Source organism: Eubalaena glacialis, chromosome 8 (genome assembly GCF_028564815.1).
Source record: "Eubalaena glacialis isolate mEubGla1 chromosome 8, mEubGla1.1.hap2.+ XY, whole genome shotgun sequence".
Taxonomy (NCBI): Eukaryota; Metazoa; Chordata; class Mammalia; order Artiodactyla; family Balaenidae; genus Eubalaena; species Eubalaena glacialis.
Genome location: NC_083723.1, coordinates 117699167 through 117723513, shown reverse-complemented (window position 1 = coordinate 117723513; position 24347 = coordinate 117699167). Strand labels below are relative to the sequence as shown.

Genomic DNA, 24347 nt, shown 5'->3' with positions numbered 1-24347 from the left:
GGCAGCATGGAGGCAGGAAGATGTGCAGAGCTCGTGAAGGGACTCTGGAAGCTGGGTGGCGATGGAATCATGGAGGAAGGGTAATGTCTACTTTTCCTTTGCTTTTGGCAGGCACCAGGTATTGCTGGATGAGCACCGGGCTCTACATACCCGGGAGGCAAATTATAGAGGTCTCGCTGCCTGAAGCTGCTGCCTCTGCTGACCTGAAGGTAAGGCGTGCCCCATCTCACCACATAACGTGGAACCCAAATATGGAAGCCAAATGCTCTTGCTTTCGTAGTGGGCATCTTACCTGACCTTCCTACAAAACCAACTGGCAATACAGGGCATGTACTTCTACCCCCTTAGTTGCTTAGGATGAAGCAACTAAGGTGCAGAACAGCTAACTGATTAATTTAAATGTATGGATTTGATACATTTCAGCACCCAGGGCTCAAACCTAACCAACTTCTGGCTCAAGTTTTGTGCTTTTAACTTATGTCATAGGGTGGGCAATAAGAAAGGTCCCAGATGGCTGGTGCCCTAGCACACAGTCCAATAAATCTCAGTCCACGTTCCATCCCGCGTACATTTCACATCAAAGCACGAGGTCCTTCTGACTCCAGCTTCTTCCCGGTGACACCATACACTGTTCCTAGCTTGCCCAGTCCACGTCAGCTCTGTCACTTCCACATAGACACACCCTATTCACAAAATTAAGCTGCCATCCTGCTCTATCCCCCTTGTGGGTCATCGTGATGGTTAGCATCTGTTTTGTGCCTGTATCTATCCTGGAACTTGTTTAGCATAAACCCGGGAGAACAGTCCCAGGATGCCTCTGAGGACAGGGGTGACTCCACTGGCGCAGGAATAGGGGCCTGGGAGAACAGGTGGAACTGAATCAACCTTTCACTACATCAACCGGTCACGTTTTCTCCCACTGGGCCTTCTCTCAGGTCAAAAGGCAGGATCCCCTCTGCCCCTTCCCAAAGCCAGAATCACCACGGGGGAATAGGCAGCCTAGGATTCGGGCTGTTACAGAGACACCAAGGGACTCTGTGTGGGAGTCGCCCACCTCAGAATTAGCATCTGGGTCACACCTGGTGCCCCTGCATCGGCATCTCAGCATGACCCTTTGTGGAGCTGCTTGACCCGCCCTGAGAGTGAATTTACACGATGTGGTCCATACGACCTTGAGGGATGATACAATTTCACGGGTTTAGCGCACAGGGCTTATAAATGGTGGGATGCCTGGACTTGCCTAGGGTCATGGCCCCGTGACCCTTCTTGTCCCCATGTCCTGGGCGCTCTCCCCTTCGGCTCGTGCATGCCCCAAGGTCACTACGTGGGGGATCTCTCTGCTCCAGGTACAGATTGGCTGCCACACCGATGACCTGACCAGGGCCAGCAAGCTGTTCCGAGGCCCCCTTGTGATTAACCGCTGCTGCCTGGACAAGCCCACAAAGTCGATCACCTGCCTCTGGGGGGGCCTCCTGTACATCATTGTGCCTCAGAGCAGCAAGCTGGGCTCTGTGCCCGTCACGGTTAAGGGGGCTGTGCATGCTCCCTACTACAGGCTAGGTGAGTGGACGCCCTGGAGCGAACGCCGAGGGACAGGGAGAGCTGGGGGTGAGGAGGTCATCTGGGCTGCCTGGTACAGGAGGAGAGAGATTCGGACTGGTGGAGGGAAGGGAGGTAAGCTTCCTTATAGTCAGCTTTGAGGCTAAGGGGATAAAGACCAAACTGTATCACATCGATGGGACCTTTGTAGAAGAAGGATAGAGCAGGTATGTGGTTGTTCATGGCATTGGTGTTCTCCTGCTGGGGTTCAAGTTGAACGTGTTAATGTCAGGGATTTGGGGAAACAAGTTTCAAGCGCTGTGGCCTGTCTTCCAGGGGAGACATCCCAGGAGGAATGGAAGAGGCGTATCCAGGAGAATCCAGGTCCCTGGGGAGAGCTGGCTACAGACAACATCATCTTGACAGTGCCAACCGCAAACCTTCGCACTCTGGAGAACCCTGAGCCGCTGCTACGCCTCTGGGACGAGGTGATGCAGGCCGTGGCCCGGCTGGGGGCTGAGCCTTTCCCCCTGCGTCTGCCTCAGAGGATCGTTGCCGACGTGCAGATCTCAGTCGGTGGGTGCCTGGGGCGAAACTCTGTGCGTGCTGCCCCCCCTTAGGGCCTTCCTTCTTGCAACAGCGATGCAGTGGGCAGCCAGCAGGGTAGAAGTGACCTTATGGCAAGACATATAAAATGTAATCCTTGCTATTTAAATGGAAAGGGAAAAAATGCGTCAAAAAAAAAAAGACTCGGCTGTGTCCCCCAACAAAACATTGGAAACTACCTAAGTGCCCAACAGTTATGGAATGGTTCAGTAATGTATTGTATATACCTTCAATGGACATTAAGGAAGACATTTAAAGTGATATTTTGATGGCATAAGGAAATATGATGAGGTTATGTGACACATAAAAAGCAGGCCGTAGAACTATATGTACACAGTATGTTAACATATGTAACAGTTTTAGTCAAGAGATGTTATCAAACAGTGGGAATGGTGCAGGAAATACATGCTGGGTTTTCACAGACTTCCATCAGGGGACTTCAAGGAGTGGATAAAACCGACCGAGGGCCTCTTCCTAGCTCACAGGTGTTGGGAGAAAGCACTGAATAAAGAGATCTTTGCCAGCGGGTCAAGAGGCCTGAAAAATGAAGGGTGTATAGAAATTAAAGAACCAAGGAAATCTCTCTGGACCTTAGTTTTCTTGGCTTATGTAGATGATCACTATAAGGTAGTGTCGACGTGGGCAATTCCATGTCTAAATAATGAGAACCACAAGTTCTTAATTTTGAGAAAAGAGTATAATGATGGGTTCACATGGACAGAGCACTCTCAGAGAAATAGAAAAATTGAATAGTAACATGAATGGCGATCTGTAACCTGCCTCGGCTCCATAGCCAGTCAGAGCGGCGATGAAAGCGTTATTACAGAATGAGAGGATAAGGAGGAAGGCCCGGGAGGGTCTGGGTTTTGCCTTTCTGAGCATTACAGGGTTCTGGAAGTCATGGGGTCGGCGGGGGCTGGGTGTCTTGGGAGATTCGATAGAGAGAATAATTTTGTTAGATGGGTGGGGAGCGCTCTAACCCTCTTTTCCCCCTCCTGCATTTCCCAGGCTGGATGCACGCAGGCTACCCCATCATGTGTCACCTGGAGTCGGTGCAGGAGCTCATCAGTGAGAAACTCATCAGAACCAAGGGGCTGTGGGGCCCTGTGCACGAGCTGGGCCGCAACCAGCAGCGGCAGGAGTGGGAGTTCCCCCCGCACACCACCGAGGCCACCTGCAACCTGTGGTGTGTCTATGTGCACGAGACGGTTCTGGGCATCCCTCGAGGACGAGCCAATATCGCTCTGTGGCCCCCAGTTCGGGAGAAGAGAGTCAGAATCTACCTGGGCAAGGGTCCCAATATGAAAAACTGGAACGCGTGGACGGCTCTGGAAACGTACTTACAGGTGCTGGGCCAGCGCGGGGGGTGGTGGGAGCCCCGCAGTGGGGACCCTGAGCAGATGGTAGTGTGGTGCCTGGGGGACCTCCCGCACCAGGTGGGGGGAGGTGCTGACAGCGCCCAGGTGTGAAGATGCTAGTTGAGGATGCTTCTCGGGGCATCACTTTGCATGGCCCTAAGGTGGACTTAATTGCCTCAGTCCCACCCTTCACCCCAGAACTCTGAAGAGATTTTTGAGAGTAGACAGAAAGCACTGAGAAAGGTTAAAAATTGGTGGAGGCAAATGTGATACTACAAATATAGTTGCTGTCACTGGCTTTAAACCTAGACATACCTGAGACTGAAGCCAAACTGCGCTGTTTAAATAGCTCCCTAAAGCCGAACACGCCCCGACTTGTGCGTGCACGCGCGCACACACACACACACACATACACACACAAATATGTGGGAAAGGAGCTGTTTTTTCCCTAGGTGAGTAAACCGTCTTCTCATTATGACTTGGCTGTGCCTCAGTTTCCACCTTATAGGCAAGCCAGGTTTCCCCACTGGACTGGACATGGGGGTGGCCTTTGCCTTTTAGTTATCACGCAACACCCCAGTTCCAGCCCCCCAGTCCCTGGATCAGTTCCCAGCTCACTGTGGAGAGTTTCATCACCTTGGATTCTGGAACTCAGTCTCAGGCCAGCCACACTCTATTCTGGCCCTTCCACCTGCTGGAGTTCTCACTGCGGATCCCCTCCACCACAAGAATGACGGTGACACTGCTAGGAGACTGCTTTAACCTTGTCATCGGGACAGAAGTTCCTCCTCTGTGAAATCAAGTTGAGGTTGGAACTGCTTCCCTGGTGGCGCAGTGGTTAAGAATCCACGTGCCAATGCAGGGGACACGGGTTCGAGCCCTGGTCCGGGAAGATCCCACATGCCACGGAGCAACTAAGCCCGTGCACCACAACTACTGAGCCCATGCTCTAGAGCCCGTGCTCCACAACAAGAGAAGCCACCGCAATGAGAAGCCCTCACACCACAACAAAGAGTAGCCCCCGCTCGCCGCAACTAGAGAAAGCCCGCGTGGAGCAACAGAGACCCAGCGCAGCCAAAAATAAATAAATTAACATGGGCTGTTTCCAACAGCCTCGGGATGGCTGCCTTTTCCTAAAATTATGCCTTACTCTTAATGCTAGCTACCTAGACTCTACATCGTCTTCTGCTTCTACTGGACTCACCTTTTTTCCCAAAGGCCGTTTTTGGTCGCCTTGCAAATCGACATAGACCTACAGTTAATGTGGATTATGTCAGGATAGGGCTGGGAGTTCCCTAATTGTTGGGGTTTAACTTTGCAACTATGAAAAACAGTGGATTTTTTCACTTCAACCAATTTTAAATCCTCGTGTAATATCCTATGACTACTTTCATGATCTAGTGAGATAGATGAATAATGATATTGGTAGTAAATCCTGATATTAATCACTGCAGTTTTTACCACAGCTGTCTTGAGTGTCCGCTTTGTGTTGAGCCCTGTGCCGGCTCAGAGGCCCTTCTCATCGTCAGAACAGGAGAGAGTAGCACGTGAGGCTGGCAGGTAAAACAGCAGAGGGTCATTGATAGATATGAAACTGGTGTTTAAGGGGTGAGATGCATTAACTCATTTAGAGTGTTTGTTGGGTCTTTTGTAGATCAGATGTCTCATCCTCCTTCTTCCTTGTCGTTCCAGCTCCAGGAGGCCTTTGGGTGGGAGCCGTTCATCCGTCTCTTCACTGAGTATAGGAACCAGACCAACTTGCCCACAGACAATGTCGACAAAATGAATCTGTGGGTGAAGATGTTCTCCCACCAAGTGCAGAAGAATCTGGCTCCGTTCTTTGAGGCCTGGGCCTGGCCGATCCAGAAGGAAGTGGCAACCAGCCTGGCCTATCTGCCTGAGTGGAAGGAAAATATTATGAAATTGTACCTCCTCACACAGATGTAAGGAGTGCCCAGCGAGGTGGCAGGTAGAGAGGTTTGGGGAGTTAGGCAGAGATGGGGATTCACTCCTCGACCTCTGTCTCTTAGGTTCTAGCCTTGCCCTCTCAAGCTCACTGCCCCTAGATCTTAGTCATATCTCTGGGGAGTGGGTTCAGAACACAGAAAAAAGTGGAATCATAATTCCTCAGAAGCAAAGCCTTCTGTTTATGAGCTCATTCCTCTGCTCTCAGCCATCAGATGCGCTCCTGACCCTGTGTTGGGCCAGTGCTGAGAGCTTTGGCCCCTGCTCCTATGCCAGCCCTTGGTTCACCATCATGGGCCATAGCCCATAGAGGGTGGCTCTCACCCTGAGGACTCCCTGAGCTTTTATTTTTGATCATTTCCCCAAAAACCTGACCATAGAACCCAACTGAAATACTAATTTACCATGATATTCAGGCCGCTCCCTGATGACTCACATATTTTATGTCTTGGGTAGTTTTCCAAAAGCTGTCTGGTGTATTACGAAGAGCCCATAACTAGGGTTAGCTCTTGGGAAAGTCGTTTTATCTCTGAACTCCCATTTCTTTGTGTGTAAGGTGAGGGTAAACATCCCTGCCTCACAGGGTTGTGGGTGAAGACTCAGACCGGTGATTCTGAGGAGTGTGGATACCGGGCATGCACTCTAAGGGGTGGTTTTATTTCATGCTGGTCCACAGAGTAGTGAGTTTCCTACTCCCCATTCTCTTCCCACAGCCCAAGGGTTAAGGTCATCATCTCTCACAGTTGACTTACCACATCCAAGTCCTCGTTCTTTCACCAGTTATATGACTCTGGGCAAGCTCCTGAACTTCTCTGTGACTCAATTTCCTCATCTATAAAATGGGATCTATTTCATAGGACTATTGTGAGGATTAAATTTTAGTACCTCTAAAAGTGACAGTACCTGGCATTTAGTAGGTACTGAGAAATTGTCAGCTGCCACTGTTATTGTCAAATTAACTCTATCATTTTAGATCAGGACTGCACTTTCAGATGGCACTTACAGATGCAGTGAATTAATCCTATCCCATCCTACACTTTTATACACTGACTCTGAAAGGATTCTGGTATATTGCCCTATGATCTAAAGGAAGGTCTCTATATTTATAGTGGGGTTTTAAAAGCTGCTTGGGGTTTGGTCTCCTTCTTCAATTCCATCTTTCAGGTAAAATCCCTTCTTTGATTAAGAGTGGAAGTCGCTTGAAAAACCAGAACAATTCCATGATGATGTTCATCCTTAGCAAACAAGGAGCATCCGGCTGAGTGATGGTGTTTATATTTCCGTAGTGACACAGATTCCTGTCGCTGTTCGGCAGATAAAGTCCGTGCACAAATAGAATCTTTACACTGGAACAAGATAACTGGATGCAACTGACCCAAATTTCATTTAATTACACTACATTCAGAGATTTTTTAAACTTTTCTTCCAATCTTATTCAGAACCTCCCAATTCTTCGTAGTTTCAGCTAGAGTTGGGGCTCCAGGATTAATGCTGGGTACATCCAGCCAGTTTTCCTTTAGCTCACTTCTTTTGATTTAGTTGCTTTAATGCACTGTTTTATTTGCTTAATTGGGAATTGGGTGGATGCATAGACAATAAGAGTTGACCTAGACAATATTTTTCTTTCGATTCTTTTATTGTGTCATTTCTTAATACTAGAATTATTCTCCCTTATTTCATGAATATCTATCATCCAAGTACTTTAAACATAGATGTTAAATATTCATTCAGCATTGAAAATAATTGCTATCAATTAGTGGGTTGTTGAGTATGTGCCAAGTATATGGATCGTTTCATTTAATCTTCACAGTAACCTTATGGAATGGAAACTTACAGCTCCCATTTTTCAAATGAGTGAACTGAATTTTATGGAGATTGAGTAAATTGCCTAAACCTTTATTGCTAATAAGTGATAGATCTGGGATTTGAACCCAGGCATTCTGAATACAAATGAGTGTTAGTAACTACAGTGCTTTGAACAAGCAAATAAATGAGTAAATGAAGAAATGAACCAGCAAATAGAAGGACCTTTATGTCCCTCCTTGCCAGCACTTTGGCTGTTTTTACTTAGCCCTCATCTAATTTTATCAGAACAGAAAGTCCTTTTGTTTACCCCAAATGCCAGTTCAAAGGAAGACTTTGAGGTAGGCTCCTGAAGTGCTTCCCAATGGACAGTGCTGGGATGATCCCTTTAGTATCGTCCCAGTCATCTCGGTTCCGGGATCTTTGGGTTTCAGTCCTTATCTCCAGGGCACCATGAAAGCATTCTACTAGCTTATTGGATTTTGAACGATGGGCTATTTTGGTAAAGGGTCTGACTCCCAAAAGTCTCAGACACTGCATGTTTTCAGAAAGGAAATTAGATCCTCAGTCATTTAGAACAATTTTTATATCCATTCTTGCCCTCCTTAGTCCATTTTCAGCAGTACAGCCCCGGGGACCTTTTAAAAATATCGAGTTATCCATGTCACTCCCCTGTCTAAAAGCTTCCAATGGGACTTTGAATTTAAGATGATGAACTGAACATGTAAGTTTACTTCCCTCCCTCCCCAGGCCCCACTGAAACCGAAGTCAAGAAACGTAAAAGAGAATTGACACATCTCAGCAAAGAAAACTGAAGGAATTTGGTTATAAGTGAAGAAGATCTCAACACATTTCTGGAAGAAAGAAAGTGGAAGAAGTGATAATGAAAGAGTGCAGCTCCTTTCAGACGGAATATAAGCTGATCTGAACACGTAACCCCAAAGAGATTTGGGCACCTGAAAAGTCTGTCTACTAAAGAATTATGTCAGTTGTGAAATTGAACCCCATCTCATTCTACCCCAACCTTTGCACAGAATACAGGCAACCTACCACTGGTTTCTATTAAGTCTGTTGTTATTGTTGTTGTTTGTGTAAAGGAATCGAATAAACTGCTTGAGGAGAGGCAGGAGTTGGTGCTCCAAAATAAATTTCTCTCTTTTGTGGAAATAAGTGAGCCCCTAGCCTATTAGCTAATTCTCTACAGATGGCTGAGATCCCTACTCAAGTAACCAAGTGCTTTCAGTCACAGAAAGGCTTACTGGAGAAGCAGACAGACCACACAATGGCAGAGGGAAGCCACAACAACTCCTATAAAAACAGTTATACTGATTCTTCAATGCAAATGGTCAGCTAGGAATTCCCAGACATTGAGCCTTAGGGGTAGGGGTTGGGGGAGGGACCAGGGGAGCAGCATGTGAGAAAAATAACCAATCAGAACCAGGAGATTTGAAAAATATAACAAACTCTAGGGGAAACAGTTAACATGGAAGAAAATGACTTAAATATCTTCGGAGACATATGAGGTGCATTTGTAAAATAAAAACAGGATGCTACAAAGAAAGGGGAAACCCTGAAAATAAGAGGAGCCCTTAAATTGAAATAAGACTGCCAAAAATATTTAGTAGGCTGTAAAATAAGGTTGAGGGAATCTCCCTAGATATAGAGCAAAAAGAAATAGAAAATATAAAGAGGGGAAAGAGACATAGACAATATCTAACTGTTAGGAGTTTCTGGAAGAGAGAACACAGAAAATGTGAAGAAAAAGAAAAAGAATTGAACAGAAATAAGTCTCCAGATTGAGAGGACCCTATACAACCTACATCTAGACATAATCTTGTGAAATTTTGGAATATTAAGGATAGAGCGAAGATATTGAAAGTGCCAAGAGAAAAAAATAAAATTAGGTCATCATAATTAGCTCAACTAAAAAGGGATGAGAAATAGACTGGGAGCGGATTTTTCATCATCAATACAATGCTAGAAGCCAACAGAGGAGTGTCTTCATACATGGAAAATCTTTGTACCCAGAATTCCATAGCAAGCCAAACTGTCGAGAGTCAAGTCGAAAGAAATTTTCTGACATGCAAGTTTTCAGAAAGTCTACCCTCTTAGCACCTGGAAAGGAAGTTCTCTCTCACCTACTGAGGAAGTTCTCCAGCAAAATGAGAATGAAAATCGGGAAAGAGAAAGAAATGGAATCCAGAAAACAGTGGACCTCACCCAAGATGGCTGACTCCAGAGTGACCATTATGCAATAGGATAGCTCACTCCAGAGTGACAGTTATCCAACAGGAAGGCTCACTCTAGAGTGACAGTTATCCAGCAGGATGGCTCACTCCAGAGTGACAGTTATCCCATAGGATGGCTCACTCTAGGGTGACAGTTATCCAAGAGACCCATTTCAGATGAGAGTACACAGTCTCAGGCTCTCTGGGGAGCATATGCATTCTATGCCGTAGATATTATCCTTGAGAAGCTGGAATGTTTGAGAATATGGAGGAGATACATTCTTTAGTAAACAAAAAAGAAAACAAAAATGTCAAATTCAAGTTCAATTATGAGACAATAATAAAAAAATACTCATGGAATGTAAGAAGAGACTCGTTTTGACATTGGCAGTAGGTACATTTCATTTCAAGTGACACAGGAATCATGACATTGGATATGTTTGGAAGAAAATATCCTAGCTTCTACTTAGCTCCCAGGAAACAGTATTTACAAAGCCAAAATAATGTAGATACTATTTATTGGTATTCAGTGTTCTGATCAGCCTACAGATAAAACATGAAAGGCTTAATCTTTTATTCAGAAATGAAGTGGAAAGTAAGTAATCCTGAAAAGGAAAAAGAAAGCAGAAAGAGGTTGAGAATTAGTTGGGGGAAGAGAGGTGGAAGGAAGAGTAGAATTACTTAACCTATTCAAAATGGGGATGAAAAGATAAAGTCTACAGTTAATGGAACAAGGACTAAAGGATTGTTACTGTTCAAAACTATAAACCAATAGAAGTATTAAAAATGACATCTGTCAAAAATTTGGAAAAGGATAGGCAAATGAAAGGTGGGAATAGTGTAAGTTAAATCCTTATCTTTTGTAATGGGGGATTATTAAAGATTGTCTAAAGTTAATAAGTCAAAAAATTATTGTTCAAACATATTATTTAATGTTAGGAAGTTAACAGAATATCTAAAAATAGAAATTGTTAAATGCATTGCCTCTAGGGTATGGGACTAGGGTTAAAAGGGTGGGGTGGGAAACTGTGTTTTTCATTTTAAGTCCTTCTGTACTATTTAATTTTTTACCTTGTGCATGTATTACTTTGAAAAATTTTTAATAAACTTAAATAAAAACCCTTCAATGGCTTCATATTGACTAAGATACAGTCCAATCAAAACACATAAAATGGCTCTCAAGTATTTGGATCCACCCAGTGTGTCCAAGGCTCATCATATCTCCCCATTACTCTCTAGTTCTAACCACACTAAATACCCTCCAGCTATTCAGACACACTTCCCCTTCTCTTGTTTCTACAGGTGTTCCACAGAAAACAAATCCTGTCCTGATCTCACCATGTGTCTGCTGATTAAGCTTACTGTCTAGCAGGTTTTCAGTATCTGTTGAGTGAATGAACGTGCAACAGGGTGTTCATGAAAATCACCAACTAGTGTTCTTTCCCAAGAAGGCACATGATGTTTGTCTCTATTCCAGGAGCATTTCAAGACCGTGATGTAAGCTTTCCTGAACTATTCATTTGACAGTTTTGATAAGTTTTAGTCATATACGAGACCAGGTGATGTCAGAGGATCTCTATCCATCTGTTAGTCTCTTTGGTATGTTCTTTGCCAAACTGCCTCAATATCATAATCGATTTTCAGCTATTTTTTCCCTGTAGTTGGGAGAAACAGCCAGCTATCTAGTGGACATCTCCCAAGTTTCATGTGTCCTGCTATGCCTAGTTTCTTGGTGGCTCTTCCTTCTTCGTTAATTTACTCTCTTCTATTGTCTACCTTCCAAGGCCAACTGGAGCTCTCTAATGAGTATTGACCTTACTGCCAATCTTCAACAACTGCATTTATTGGAAATCTTTCCTATCTCCTCTTAAGATCACTCTCTGATTTACCTAGTCCCTAAACCAATGTCCCCACCCAATGTCACAACCTCACCTAATATATGTACTAAACAGGCCAGTAAGTAATCAAATACTGCCCTGGATATTGACTATTCTTGCTGACAAAAGTATCACACCCTTCTTTCAAGACTAATTCACGCCTATGTTCTTTACTCCTTCAAAGATTTTGGACCCCTACTTGGCTTCCATTTTGAAACAGATTTCTTTCATTGACCCACATAATTGGAGTCAGTCTTCCAAGTGTGGTAGAGAAGGGGTGGAGGTTATCCTTAACTTTTTAGACATCTAGCTACAGATACACAAAAACAATTCCACATCTAATTCAAGAGTTACAGAAATGTTACTTATTTGGATTCTTGTGATTTAAATTCTATAAAGAGAAGCGTTTCTTTGATAGGAAAGCTTGAGCAGTTTATTTCCAATGTTCTAGTGTCATGTTAGGTGGTTGGCTTCATAGGTGCTCATTATATTAGAAATAAATAAAATAAATGAATGAGTAAGTTAAAAACAAGGTATGCATTGACCAGTGATGACAGTGTCAGGAGCCAAGGATTATGTTAATACAAATATGTGCACCTGAGTGCCATCAGAAAGTTAATCCTGTTCATCTGCACTATATAGGAACTCATATAATTGGTTAAGAAATATGTACGTGGAGGTACTAAAAATTTCTTTGCATGAACTACCTAAATTTGGACATAATAGGCACTTTCACAGATTGCCAAAATTATTTAGTATAATTTGAGAACTGAGATAGTGCTGAAAGGGTAGGAGGGAGGGCAAAATGATCAAATGTGCAGTATAAAAACAAGTCAAGTGGTTGGGAAGAGGCCCCAGAGACATACAGAGAAGACCCCTCTCCGCTTCTCAACAATATAGCAGGCTCTATCTATGCCTAGTCCTCTCATCTGTGAAGTGTCTGTGATTTAAACAGGAGCCAAGAACCTGAAAAGATCATAAGCTCATTCCTCACCCTTTGTCAAGGTTAATAGAGACAGGAGAGGAAACTCCAACTTTTTTTTTTAATAGTTTCTCTCTTTCTTGCTATCTGTGTAGCCTTGGAACTAAACTGTTACAAAGCAAACAATAACAAGCCTTAGTTAAGGCTTTTGACATTTAATCACAGGACGATTGGCATTATAAGCTTATTTATTGACGACAAACTTAATCAAAACTTAGAGCAGACTTACATCTCAGGTCCTCACAGGGAAACTTTGAGATAAACTATAAAAGGGCAAAGAGGTGACTCATGTCAGTAGTGTTTGAGTGACCTTTGGATAAAACCTAGTGGATCTCTGGTACTGGATAAAGAAGGGCCTTTGATGGGGTGGGGAGGAGAGAATATCCTCAGGTATAGCAGGTGATGGTGTTAATGCCCTCCAGCCAAAGACCAGCAGAAACACACCTGTAGTTGAACAAGTTGGATGTATTACTTATGGCAGCTGGGGGAAATGCACACCATAGGGAACTGTGCGAGTCTCAGTAAAAGAGTGTTAGAAAGAACCTGTTATAGGATTTGGGCTTGGGTAGGTAGTTTAAGGGAGGGTCTAAGGAAGCAAGGCTTTGTTCTGGATTGGATGCTCTCAAGAAGCAGTGGCACTTCTATGACTGACTTTCTCAGTAAATCTCATCTCTTAAGGAGGGCTGACTGAAGTGAGCTTAAAGCTGGAATTGGCTTTTTTTTAAAAAAAGCAGCAGTTACTCACTTTAGACAAGAGAGAGATGTGTTTGGTATTTTGTGGTTGCCCAGAGATCTTGTTTCCATCTAACTTTATTTATCATAGTCTCAGAGTGACCTTGTCTGACGTCAGTGTTCTGTGAAATTGTTTATGTCTGACAGGGCAAACATGGCCATGTTCTAGCTGTGAGTGTCAGACAACTTCCTGGGTGTCAGGGGCTGCTTTTTTTTTTCTTTCCTAATGCAAAAGAATAGAGAAAGAGCCTTTGTTTCTCTTACAGAAAATTCAAAACTGTACTTCTCTTGACTGAGCATAAGGGATAAGTTAGAAAAAAAGTAATATCACAATTAATATCACAAGAGATATCCTGGGAAAGGATGGTTCCCTAATGATCCCCTAGACTTGGTGTTAGTCTTGGTTATAAACCAAAATGAAGTTGGGACCATGCTCAATACTCAAGGGGCACTCACTTATTGTCTGAAACATGCCCACTCCTTAAATGTAGATTCTGGGCCATCCCTAGGAGGAATAGAAAGCAGTCATGAGAGTAGCAGTTTGCTTTTACCTAGGAGGGATAACAATATACCTTTACAGTTCATGTAAATTCATTTGCTAACTGCTATAATTGGGGCACACAGAAGGAAATGAAATTTAAAACAGAAACTGGAAGATGCTTTTCCATTAGACAGATAAAGCTTGGACGAAAGTGTAGCAGAAACCATTTCCCCAGTGCTCAAACTTCCCTTGCTAAACTTACAATCTCTGTTGGGATAAGAGATTAAGGTAGTAAAGGTCCATGGCCTCACCCAGATTTTCAATATTTTTTTAGCACTAAACTAGATGAAGCCACTAGAGAAACACTTCTCCAAGTTAAATAAAAAACCTTCTTGTTTTATCTGCCCTCTTTTAAGAAACATTCATAACATGTTTCTTAAACATTCATAAAACCAGTATAAAATTTTGGTTTCTGAAAGATGCATTTCCCACATTTGGGCATCCTCTTCTAGTCTAGCCATCAACTCACCTAAAAATTCATTAAATAAACATGTACTGAACACCGACTGCAATGCTAGTTACTGTTACAGGGTCTGGAAATACAAGGTAAACATAATAAAGCTCCTGCCCATGTTCCAGTTAGAACATAAAAATGAACAAATAAGCATATATCAGGTATGATAAGTCCTGTGAAGTATTATAAAACTAAGGATGGGGAAGAGAGTGTTCTGGGATAGAGAAGTAGACAATGAGTAGTGGGGTCCAGGAAAGCCTCTCTGATAAGGCGACATTTGAGCAAATTCTTAAAGGAAATGATGGAGCAAACCTTGCAGATAATTCACGGCAAAGAGAGGTAAAATTATATTTGGCATATTGAGAGCAGCAAGACAGACATGAGTTTCATCCCTAGAATAGTCAATAGCTACTTTCTCAGATGTAAGTCTTGACCACAGATTTCTGACCTTAACATTATATTAGGGGCCATTAACCTAATGGACACTTGTAACTTTTGAATGTCTTCCTCAAACTTCAAAGTCAAGCCACATTTCACAATAAATTTTGCAGCTGCTCCCCTCTGAAATTTCTCTGACTAAAAAGAAAGAGGGGCTCATCTCAGTAGTTGTTATGGCCTCTACCAAAGGGATTGAATGGAGACATGACTCTATACTTTTCTATACTAATTTCTGGGCCCCTGTCAATGACCCGATGGATCCAGTAAGTAGAATTTGGAACCAAATTCATACGGAGAAAATTGATCTGGAAACAATTGACAAAATTTGCATAGCAATGAAAGTTTTAGTCTTACATATTGATGCCCATCACGACAAATGTGTAGAGAGTAGTGGGAACCTTAGACTCAGTTATTCCTGGCTTCTCATTCTATATCCACCCTTCCCCCTTTCCCCCACCTGCCCAAGCTGAATGATGTCCATTCGACCTCAGTTCAAATTAAAAGACACTTTGGATCACAAGTCTCAATATATAACGGAAAGACTTAAAAAGGAAGGCCTTCATGTCACAGGAACTTCAGAATAAATTTTGAAATAACATTTGCAGGAAAAAAAATAATGTTACATTTGCAGGAAAAAAAATTATGTTGCTGGTCTTTATAAGACTAGGAACTTTGACACACTCTTCCTTTGTAGGAATTTTGTTATGGAGATATGTGACCTTCCATGATTCCCAGTCCCCATACAACAGCCCCTCTGGCATCTTGATATTTGCAACCCTTGTGGGATTGTGTGTGAAGATGTATAAACCACACTGGTGTAGGTGCAATTATAGGAACTTGGATCTGTTGTGTGCCTACCCATTGGGTCTGATATTTCAGAGCTGGAGGAAGAACATCCACTCAGCCTTGGGCTAAGTCAGCTCCACTGGTTCCCAGATGGCTGAAATCTTCGGTACAAAACCAAAGTCTACGTCTGACCTGGAAATGGGAGGAGTTTAAAAATGTAAGAAGCCCCCTCCCTCGTTCATCAATGGAGGGAGAGAGTTTCAGCCTGGAAATCTCTGGAGTGGCAGTGATTTTTTCCAAGACATCTTCTGTGGTTGGAATATTACTGGCTCCTACCATATATATTCCATACACTTATAACCCAAAAAAGAAAATATCACCCCACATTAATTTCACAAATACACCAAAGGAGAATATGAAAACTTTTATAACTCTGAATTAGGGCTGGCCACCTGTCGAGATGGCCAGCAAACTCCAGCTTATTGCTTTAAATAAATATGCAGGCAGGAACTTGCCCCTGGAAATAGACCATGCTATAATTTGAATAAAGGTTATCATACATGTACTACAGAATGAAAAATGTGGATGAGTCTTCCCTAAATACTCTCAAGTTGATGACTTTGCTCTTTACTCCCACTACAACACAATTTTAATGAATACACTTGAGCATTTTAATGTTAGGAGATATAATTATAACGGTACTTATATTACCTGGGTCCTCCAAGAGGCAGAAGCCAGATGAGGTCAGGTGTACAAGAGGTTTATTAAGGGAAACACTTGTGAGAGAAAATGGAGAGAGACCCAGAGGGGGCTGGAAGAGCCATCAGACTGCGATGTAGTTTTAACCTTTGTGAAGGAGAGAGTGAAAGAGGGAATGGCTTGCATTGTAGGTCTCAGAAGGTTTTGTCAAGGCCTCTGGAGAGTCCGTGAGCCAAAGTCCCCCACCAAAAAAGTCCCATGTCTCCTTAGTGCCCCCACCATACTTAATCACTGGCCAGCAGAAGCTCCTGGGCCGCGTGGCTTTGGCGCCAAGGATTCTAGAGCACAGCAGCTGGGTCCGTCTGTCAGCTGCATACCCACTCCCTGCAGTTGGAGATCTGAGCCGAGCATTTTCATAGCCACAAAAACACTCCTTCTTAAAACAGCTGTAGACACCTGTTCTGGATCATCTTAGTGACTTAGGTAACCTCGCCAGTGACTCATACCAGTACAGGCACATAGGTGGATTCATCCATCTCTATTTCTAAATTAGAGTGTGGCTAATCCTTTCCAGATTCTTGAGGCCCTTTAGGGAAAGACTATATGGGACCACATTAAGTTTAACTCATAACTAAAAATAATTGAAGAAGGAGGCCAGTGACTATTAATGCTAGCCCACAGTTGGAAAGCATGTGTATAAAGTAACCCCTGCATTTGGCTTAGTGAAAAACTGGAATTACTGCAGAGATTTTCCTCTATTTGACAAAAATGGACTGAGGTACCACTAGTAACAATGAAAATTCTGATTTGTGTATGCTTACTGAGTATGCTAAACAATTATTACATTATTTATAACCCAAAAAGAGCCCGTCGTTGCAGTACAAAGGGTATGGATTGGCATGCTTGGCTCATATCTACCCTGGGAACTGGAAATGGCTTCATTTCCCCCTGAATCTCGTAGGGGAGAGGTAGATTATCTGAACAAAATTGGGATTTGGTTAGAAAGGACAAGAGAGGTGAGGTAGAAAATAGATGTTGAGGAGGTAACCTCAGTGTTTCCTACATGGCATTTCTTAAAAACCTTTCTACAAACTGGAGACTACAATCCAAGCTCCTTAGTATACCAGCCAAAGTCCCTTAAAATCTGGCCCAAATGCCTCGTAGAACTAGCACTATATATACAAGTCTTGTTAACAAGCTTCACTCACAATGAACATTTTCTCTTTCTCAAACCAAGCTTTTCACACGCACATCTTCATGCTGCAGACTATGACATAGCCTCACTTTGTAATGTCTGCCACTCTCATCTGCCCACAAAGATCATACATATTTCTCCAAAGCTAAGTTTTAGTGTTACCTCTGTAAGTTCTTCTCTGATATCTTGATTAGAAATAATTGCTTCTTCCTTTCTGTTCCCTTGCACTTAATTTGCAGCCAATTCAGCACCTACATAAATCCATCTGATACTATAGTTGTTTCGTGTCTCCTCTCTTCTCTCGACTTACTGACCACAGTATCACCGTCATCTCCCAGAGTGCCTCACAGAATATGTGCCCCGTGAGAATATGCTGACTTTCATGGACTAGTTTCTGTGTTCTCCTGGGTAGGAGGAAAGGCCTGGGGGTCCACACCTTCACATGAGCAATGATCCTTTGTCACATCCATGCTGGTCACCATCTTTCATTTCCCAGTTTTTTTAAATGGACCCTTATGCTGTGCCCTATGTTGCTTTGTTTCCATTCTTTAGCCAACCCTTGCCGCCAAATGGCAGGTACGTTAGTGATGGTGGGTCTGCTTCTTCTCTCTGACCCTGGAAAAATCACCTTTGTTTGAAATCCCTTCTTCTATTAGATCAACACTGAAATAGTCTCAGGAGTTCTTTTAGAACAATATGGTAAAGTAAATATGGTATTTTACCATAAAGACTGAGATTGATGTAGATAGAAACCAGTTAAAACCTAAGAGCACAAACTCACAAAAGAGATCTTGAGCTCAGCACTGACATGGAACTTGCTTGACCCTCCCTCAGTGTTCGTTTCCCACTTTGCTTCTCAAAGGTCAGTTGTTTGCTGGTATGAGACCAAGAACTCAACTAACTTCACCTCACATTGGGTTTCCATCCTGAAGTATTCGGAAATTCTGATCTGTTTTATCCAAACTGTCTTCCTTGTATAGGTTTCGCCATGCTCCTTCTTTCTGAAACATGACTGCATTTGGTTCTCTGCCAATCAGGTTTGCACTAATCCTCCAAAGACTTAGTTATTTACAGGTTTGCACTAATCCTCCAAAGACTTAGTTATTTACTCACCAATTCAATAGACATTTCTTGAACATTCACTATATACTTATTTATTCAACCTACATTTATATATTTATTAAGATACTACATTCCAGAAATGAACCAAAATCAATGGTGGGCAAATAGGAGACAGACTCTACACTCATACCATGAGAGCCGATGAGAGAGAACAACATTAATCAGATGAATATACAAATAAATGTAAAATTACAACCTGGGTAAGAACAGAGGAGCAGAGGTATTTGGTGTAGGTTTATCAGAAGGAGGATTTAGTATAGTCTGGAGGTTAGGACAGTCTTTCCTAAGGAAGTGATGACTGAGCTAAGATATGAAAAAAGAGTCATTTTCTAGGAGAAGGAAATTGCACTTTGGTAGGAGGGAGTTTTGCACATCGAGCAACCTTAAAGAAAACCCCTGGAGGGGAGTTTGGCCAAGACGGTGGAGTGGGAAGACTCTGAGCTCACCTCCTCTCATGGCCACACCAAAATTACACTATTTACAAGGATAATAGAGCAAGGATTGATGAGAAAAACCAGAATCTACCAGAAAAGATCTTCTACAACTAAAGATATAAAGAAGGAACCACAACAAAAGGGGTAGGAGGGACAGACTCATGGTACAATCAAGACCCATACTCCCATGTAGGTGACCCACAAACAGGAGAATAATGAAAATTGCAGAGGTTCTCCCCAAGGAGCAAGGGGTCTGGGCCTCACATTGGGACTCCCCAGCCTTGGGGATTCTGCACTGGGAAGACAAGCCCCAGAATGTTTGGCTTTGAAGGCTAGCAGGGCTTACTTTCGCAAGAGTCAAAGGGCTGTAAGAAATAGAGACTTCACTCTTAAAGGGCACACACAAAATCTTACACACTCTGGGCCCCAAGGCAAAAGCAGTAATATGAAAGGAGCCAGGGTCAGACCTGCTTACTGATCTTGGAGAGCCTCCAAAAGAGGCAGGAGGCAACTGGGACTCATTCTGGGGACATAGATGCTGGCAGCAGCCATTTTGGGGTGCTCATCCCACCATGAAGCACTGGGGTTGGCAAGTGCGATTTGGGGGCCTGTCCTCTAGCTTATTAGAACTGGGACCTGACCCCACCAACCAGCCAGCCAGGCCCAGTCCTGAGACACCCCAGACCAAGTAGCTAGCTGGGTAGAAACACAGCCCCAGCAGACAGCAGGCCAGCCAGCATAGGACCCTTGAACCCCCAGTCACCCCAGGACACGCCACTGCCCACCAGAGGGGCCAGAACCCAGCCCCACCTGCCAGTAGGCCAGCACTAGCCCTGGTACCACCAAGGCCCTGCAGCCCCACACAATGGAGTATTACTCAGCCATAGAAAAGAATAAAATCTTGTCACTGTTGACAACTTGGATGGACCTAGAGGGTATTATGCTAACTGAAATAAATCAGACAAGAAAGACAAATACTGTATGATTTCACTTACATGTGGAATCTAAAAAACAAAACAAATGAACAAACAAAACTAAACAGAAACAGAGTCATAGACACGGAGAACGAACAGGCGGTTGTCAGAGGGGGGTGGGGGTGGGGAAGAGGTGAGGGAGATTAAGAGGTACAAACTTTTAGTTACAAACTAAATCAGTCACAGGTATGAAACGTACAGTGTGAGGAATATAGTCAATAATTACGTAATATCTTTGTACAGTGGTAGACAACAACTAGACTTATCAAGGGGATCATTTTTAAACGTATAGAAATATCAACTCACTATGTTATGTAACAGGAAACTAATACAGTGTTGTAGTTCAATGATACTTCAAAAACAAACTAACTCTTAGAAAAAGAAAAAAGAGATTATATTTGTGGTTACCAGAGGCTGGGTGTGGGAGGAAGGCAAATTGGAGGAAGGCAGTCAAAAGGTACAAACTTCCAGTTATAAGACAAATAAGTTCTAGAGATGTAAGGTACAACATGATAAAGATAATTTACATGCTGTACCTGATATACAAAAGCTGTTCAGAGAGTAAATCCTAACTCTTCTCATCACAAAGAAAAATTTTTTTTCTATTTCTTTAACCTTGCATCTATATGAGACGATGGATGGTCACTAAACTTACTGTGGTCATCATTTCCTTATGTATGTCAGTCAGATCACTATGCTGTACACCCTAAACTTATATAGTGCTGTACGTCAATTATATCTCAATAAAACCAAAAGAAAAACAAAAAAGAAAAAGAAAACTTATATTAAAAAAAAGAAGGACTTCCCTGGTAGCTCAGTGGTTAAGAATCCGCCCGCCAATGCACGGGACACGGGTTTGAGCCCTGGTCCAGGAAGATCCCACATGCCACGGAGCAACTAAGCCCGTGAGCCACAACTACTGCGCCTATGCTGTAGACCCTGAGAGCCACAACTACTGAGCCCGCGTGCCACAACTACTGAAGCCCGCGTGCCTAGAGCCCATGCTCCGCAACAAGAGAAGCCACCGCAATGAGAAGCCCGTGCACCGCAATGAAGAGTAGCCCCTGCTCGTCACAACTAGAGAAAGCCCGCACACAGCCAAAAATAAATAAATAAAATAAATTTATAAAAAAAAAAAAGAACTACAGTAGATGAAAAGGAAAAGTATTCTCCATTCCCATACACCCTGGAATCACTTATCAGAGGTAACCATGGTTATCAAGTTCTTCACACACACACACACACACACACACACACACACAGAAGCTGTGTGTCTATATAAAATCTTTTTCTATATAAAGAAGATAATAAATATTACACACAGAGGTAACCATGGTTATCAAGTTCTTCACACACACACACACACACACACACACACAGAAGCTGTGTGTCTATATAACATCTTTTTCTATATTAAACAAAATAATATTACACACACTAACCAACACATCTTAAACATTAAACTTTTAAACATTTCCATACTAGTACCTGCAGAGTTACTTCATTCCTTTTAACAGTTGGAAAGTGTTCCACTGTATGATGTAGCTTAATTTAACCACTAACTTACTGTTAGAATTTACTGATTAGGTAATTTTGAGTTGTCTTTGGCTTAAAGAACAGAAATTTACTTTCTCATGTTCTGGAGACTGGAAGTTCAAGGTCAAGGTGCCAGCAGGGGTCAGTTTCCCTGAGGCCTCTCTCGGTGGCTTAGGGATGTCTCCTTCTCACTGTGTCCTCATATGGTTTGTCCTCTCTGTGAGGGCATCCCTAGTGTCTCTTCCTCTTCTCACGGGGACACCAGTCATATTAGATTAGGGCCCCGCCTCACTGGCCTCATTTTAACTCAATCACAATTCAGCCCATAACAAAAAGCATTTCACAACATATTGAAGTAAGTATCAGCACTTCATTCCTGGTTGTGCCCACTCTCAAAGAAAAAAAAAAAAAAACTGCTTTAAAATCCTGAAAGTATATTTTGGTAAAGATCCAAAGAGAAATAGAGTAATAATTAGCATTATGTTAGTTTAACACCAAAGAGTGAAAATGAAGAGTCGGTCAGCACTACCCAGTGTACACTTAAGGCAAGGAGGCAGGGGTGGAGCCTGGACTTGGGAAGGAAATGAAGTGGAAGAAGCAGAAGCTGGATTGCGAGGTTTGAACGTCATTCTTGGCAAAGGGGAGGGTGAGCTGCAGGGAAGAAATGACATGTTCTATACAGAGAGGCAAGAAACGGAGTTTACCAAAGTATATTTTTATCCAAGAAGAAGTCAAAAAAGAGATTTAAAAAATGAAAATACATAAAAGGGAACTCGACAGGAAGAACCTGGATGAGGTGTTACCTATTTTACAAAGAGAATGGGCTCGAGATGTGGTGAAGGCAATGGCCTTGATAAGCCCCGAGACAGAAGAGAATATGAGTGAAGTGTCCACAACATGTTAAAATTCAATGAGGATGTGAGATTAACTGCTACTTTTAAATAATGCTTATAAAGAGACAGTCATGAACCTTTAAGAAAAATAGATACATCCGGTAACTTTATGAACAGTGCGATGATTTACATGTATAACCAGTGTTAGCCCCAAACGGGGGTGGGGGGATTATAAAATAGGAATCTAAAGCCCCCTTCTCCATAATCACCCTCAAGTACGCACGCGTGTCCCCACCCCTACCTGTCACTCTCTCCCCCTAACAAAACAAAAACTCCATAAAAGTTAAAACAGCGCATCTGCCGCACAAAGCTGTGCAAAATCAGATTCGCGGCAAATTTAGAACTCTTTAACCTTGATTTTGACCTTCCCACCAGTTTTAGGTAGAAATCCAAGCAGCAGCCACTCTATAGCTTTAGCTGGAATGGACGTGTCTGGTGCTGTAACGGGCACGTTTCCTTCCCAGCAAGCACATCACTGGGCGGCATTTCTGCCTACACTCCCAGACTCAGTTCTCTTGCTGGAGCTCCGTGGACCGCCGAGAATCCCGCCCGGCACGGGGTGCAAGGCCGGGCGCTGACCACCAGGGGGCAGCCCCTCAACTCAGGAGCCGCCCTGAGGCGGGGACACGGCAGCCTCGGTTCTCCGGCGCCGCACCCCAGGACCGGAGGGGAGGGGGCCCGGTTCCACGCGGGGCCAAAGCAGAGCCTCGGCCGGGGGTTACGTTGTGTTGGGGGATTCTTCGCCCCGAGTCTGACTTATTGGAGACTTGGCGTGTGCTTTCCTCACCAACTGTGACAGCAACTTTGCGGGGCTCCCTCTCGCTCCGAAACGACCCTCGGAGAACCCTGGGGAGCCGGTTTCGGCCAGGACACCCGCCGGCCGAGAGGCCCCGCCTCCCGGGGGGGCGGGCTTTGCACCCCGCAGGAGCCCGGCCCCGCCCCAGGTGCGGCGGGCGGGGAGGAGCCTCCCGGGCACCGCCCCCTCGCCCTGCCCCGCCCCGCCCCGCCTGCCGCGCCGGGACCGCCCGCCGAGCCTCGGCTCCGGCCTCCTTGCTCCGGTCTGCACCGCGCACCCCGGCCGCCCCAGCGTGAGTTCGCCGATCCGAGCGCGTCCGTAGGGTGGGCCGGGGGCCGAGCACCTGGGGGGGACACGGGTGCGCCCCAAGGTGCCAGTTGCAGACCCGAGAAGGTTCCCGGCAATCGGGGTGTCTCTGTCTTCTTAGGTTCACGTTCTTGTTTCGTTTCGTCCTTCTTTCCCTATTTGCTGTTTGTCTCAAAACACTTTTCTCTCGCCTCTTTGAATTTGTGAGTCAAGAATTTGACAAAAGATGTGTGATTGTGTGTGGGTGTGATTCTGGGTGCGCGCGCGCGTGCACGTAGTTATGGAGAGTTGTGGTCAAAATTCTGAGAACATATTTAATACTCATCTCCTGGGTTTTTTGGTGCTTTTCCTGTAAAACTAGGGAGGCCCGGATTCGTGAAAGACCTCCGTTGTCTTGTCAGAGGTGGTTGGCTTGACCTCAGGCTTCCTGATCTCTGGTTGCCTTTTCCCACCCCAAACCCGCAAGCTGAGATCACTCACCCACGCGCTCCATACTCCAGCTGGGAACTGGTGCTTTTTTGTGAATTCACTTTCCTGGGGGCAATATAAAGAAAGAGGTGGTAGATGGGAACGGCAGTTTAAAACCAAAAAAAAAAAGGAGCTGGAACTTTACAAGGAATACAGGGCATGCTCAGGGAGCCAAGCGTACCAGAGATTTGGTGGAGAAAGTGAAGGGAAAAAGTCTAAAAAACTGTGGAGAGCCCGTACCCTGGAGGCTTAAAATCCAGGGTGAGCCACTCAGTTTTCACCTGGGGGAGTGGATGAACCTGAGGGTTCTGATTAGGAAGACATGTGAGTAGGATGGCTTGAGGGAGATTGTAGGTGGGAATGTATCCTGGGGACAGAAACCAGGTTGGTTTCATCTAGATATGAATGTAAACTGAAGGGACTGATATTTGAGAGACACGTGAGAGAAGATGAACAAAATGAGGTGGCTGACGGTGTGTGGAAGCAGGAGGGAAGGGTTTGGTCTCTGTCAGTTTAGATTGTTCCCCAAAGCAAAGCCTGATAGAAGGACCTGAGTGCAGGTAGTTTATTTGGGAAGTGAGCCCAGTACTGCACAGTGAGGACATGGGGAGGAAG

At 44.1% G+C, this 24347-nt stretch overlaps 3 protein-coding genes across 8 annotated transcripts in view; 2 read left to right on the top strand and 1 right to left on the bottom strand.

Annotated features, from left to right (window-relative positions):
• The window catches only part of LOC133096944 (TRPM8 channel-associated factor 1), a 45746-nt gene extending 35174 nt beyond the window's left edge, over positions 1 to 10572 (top strand). For 3 of the 4 annotated variants that reach the window (XM_061198854.1, XM_061198853.1, XM_061198856.1), the window contains exons 4-9: positions 112 to 209; positions 1347 to 1560; positions 1876 to 2115; positions 3154 to 3491; positions 5196 to 5446; positions 8022 to 10572. In XM_061198854.1, coding sequence (XP_061054837.1) covers positions 112 to 209; positions 1347 to 1560; positions 1876 to 2115; positions 3154 to 3491; positions 5196 to 5446; positions 8022 to 8031 — 1151 coding nt within the window. In that variant the 3' untranslated portion in view covers positions 8032 to 10572. Of the gene's footprint in view, positions 1 to 111; positions 210 to 1346; positions 1561 to 1875; positions 2116 to 3153; positions 3492 to 5195; positions 5451 to 8021 lie in introns of those variants that run through there. The other variant, XM_061198855.1, reaches the window with a different exon arrangement.
• A 12186-nt stretch (positions 10573 to 22758) lies between these two features.
• LOC133096685 (protein FAM246C-like) lies at positions 22759 to 23757 on the bottom strand. The gene is made up of 2 exons (XM_061198287.1): positions 23749 to 23757; positions 22759 to 23301 (listed from the first exon to the last, which is right to left on the bottom strand). The coding sequence occupies exons 1-2, from the start codon at positions 23755 to 23757 to the stop codon at positions 22759 to 22761; spliced, it is 552 nt and encodes a 183-aa protein (XP_061054270.1).
• The window catches only part of TCAF2 (TRPM8 channel associated factor 2), a 29688-nt gene continuing 28520 nt past the window's right edge, over positions 23180 to 24347 (top strand). For 2 of the 3 annotated variants that reach the window (XM_061198850.1, XM_061198852.1), the window contains exon 1: positions 23180 to 23250. The gene's annotated coding sequence lies outside the window, so the exon portion shown is untranslated. The other variant, XM_061198851.1, reaches the window with a different exon arrangement.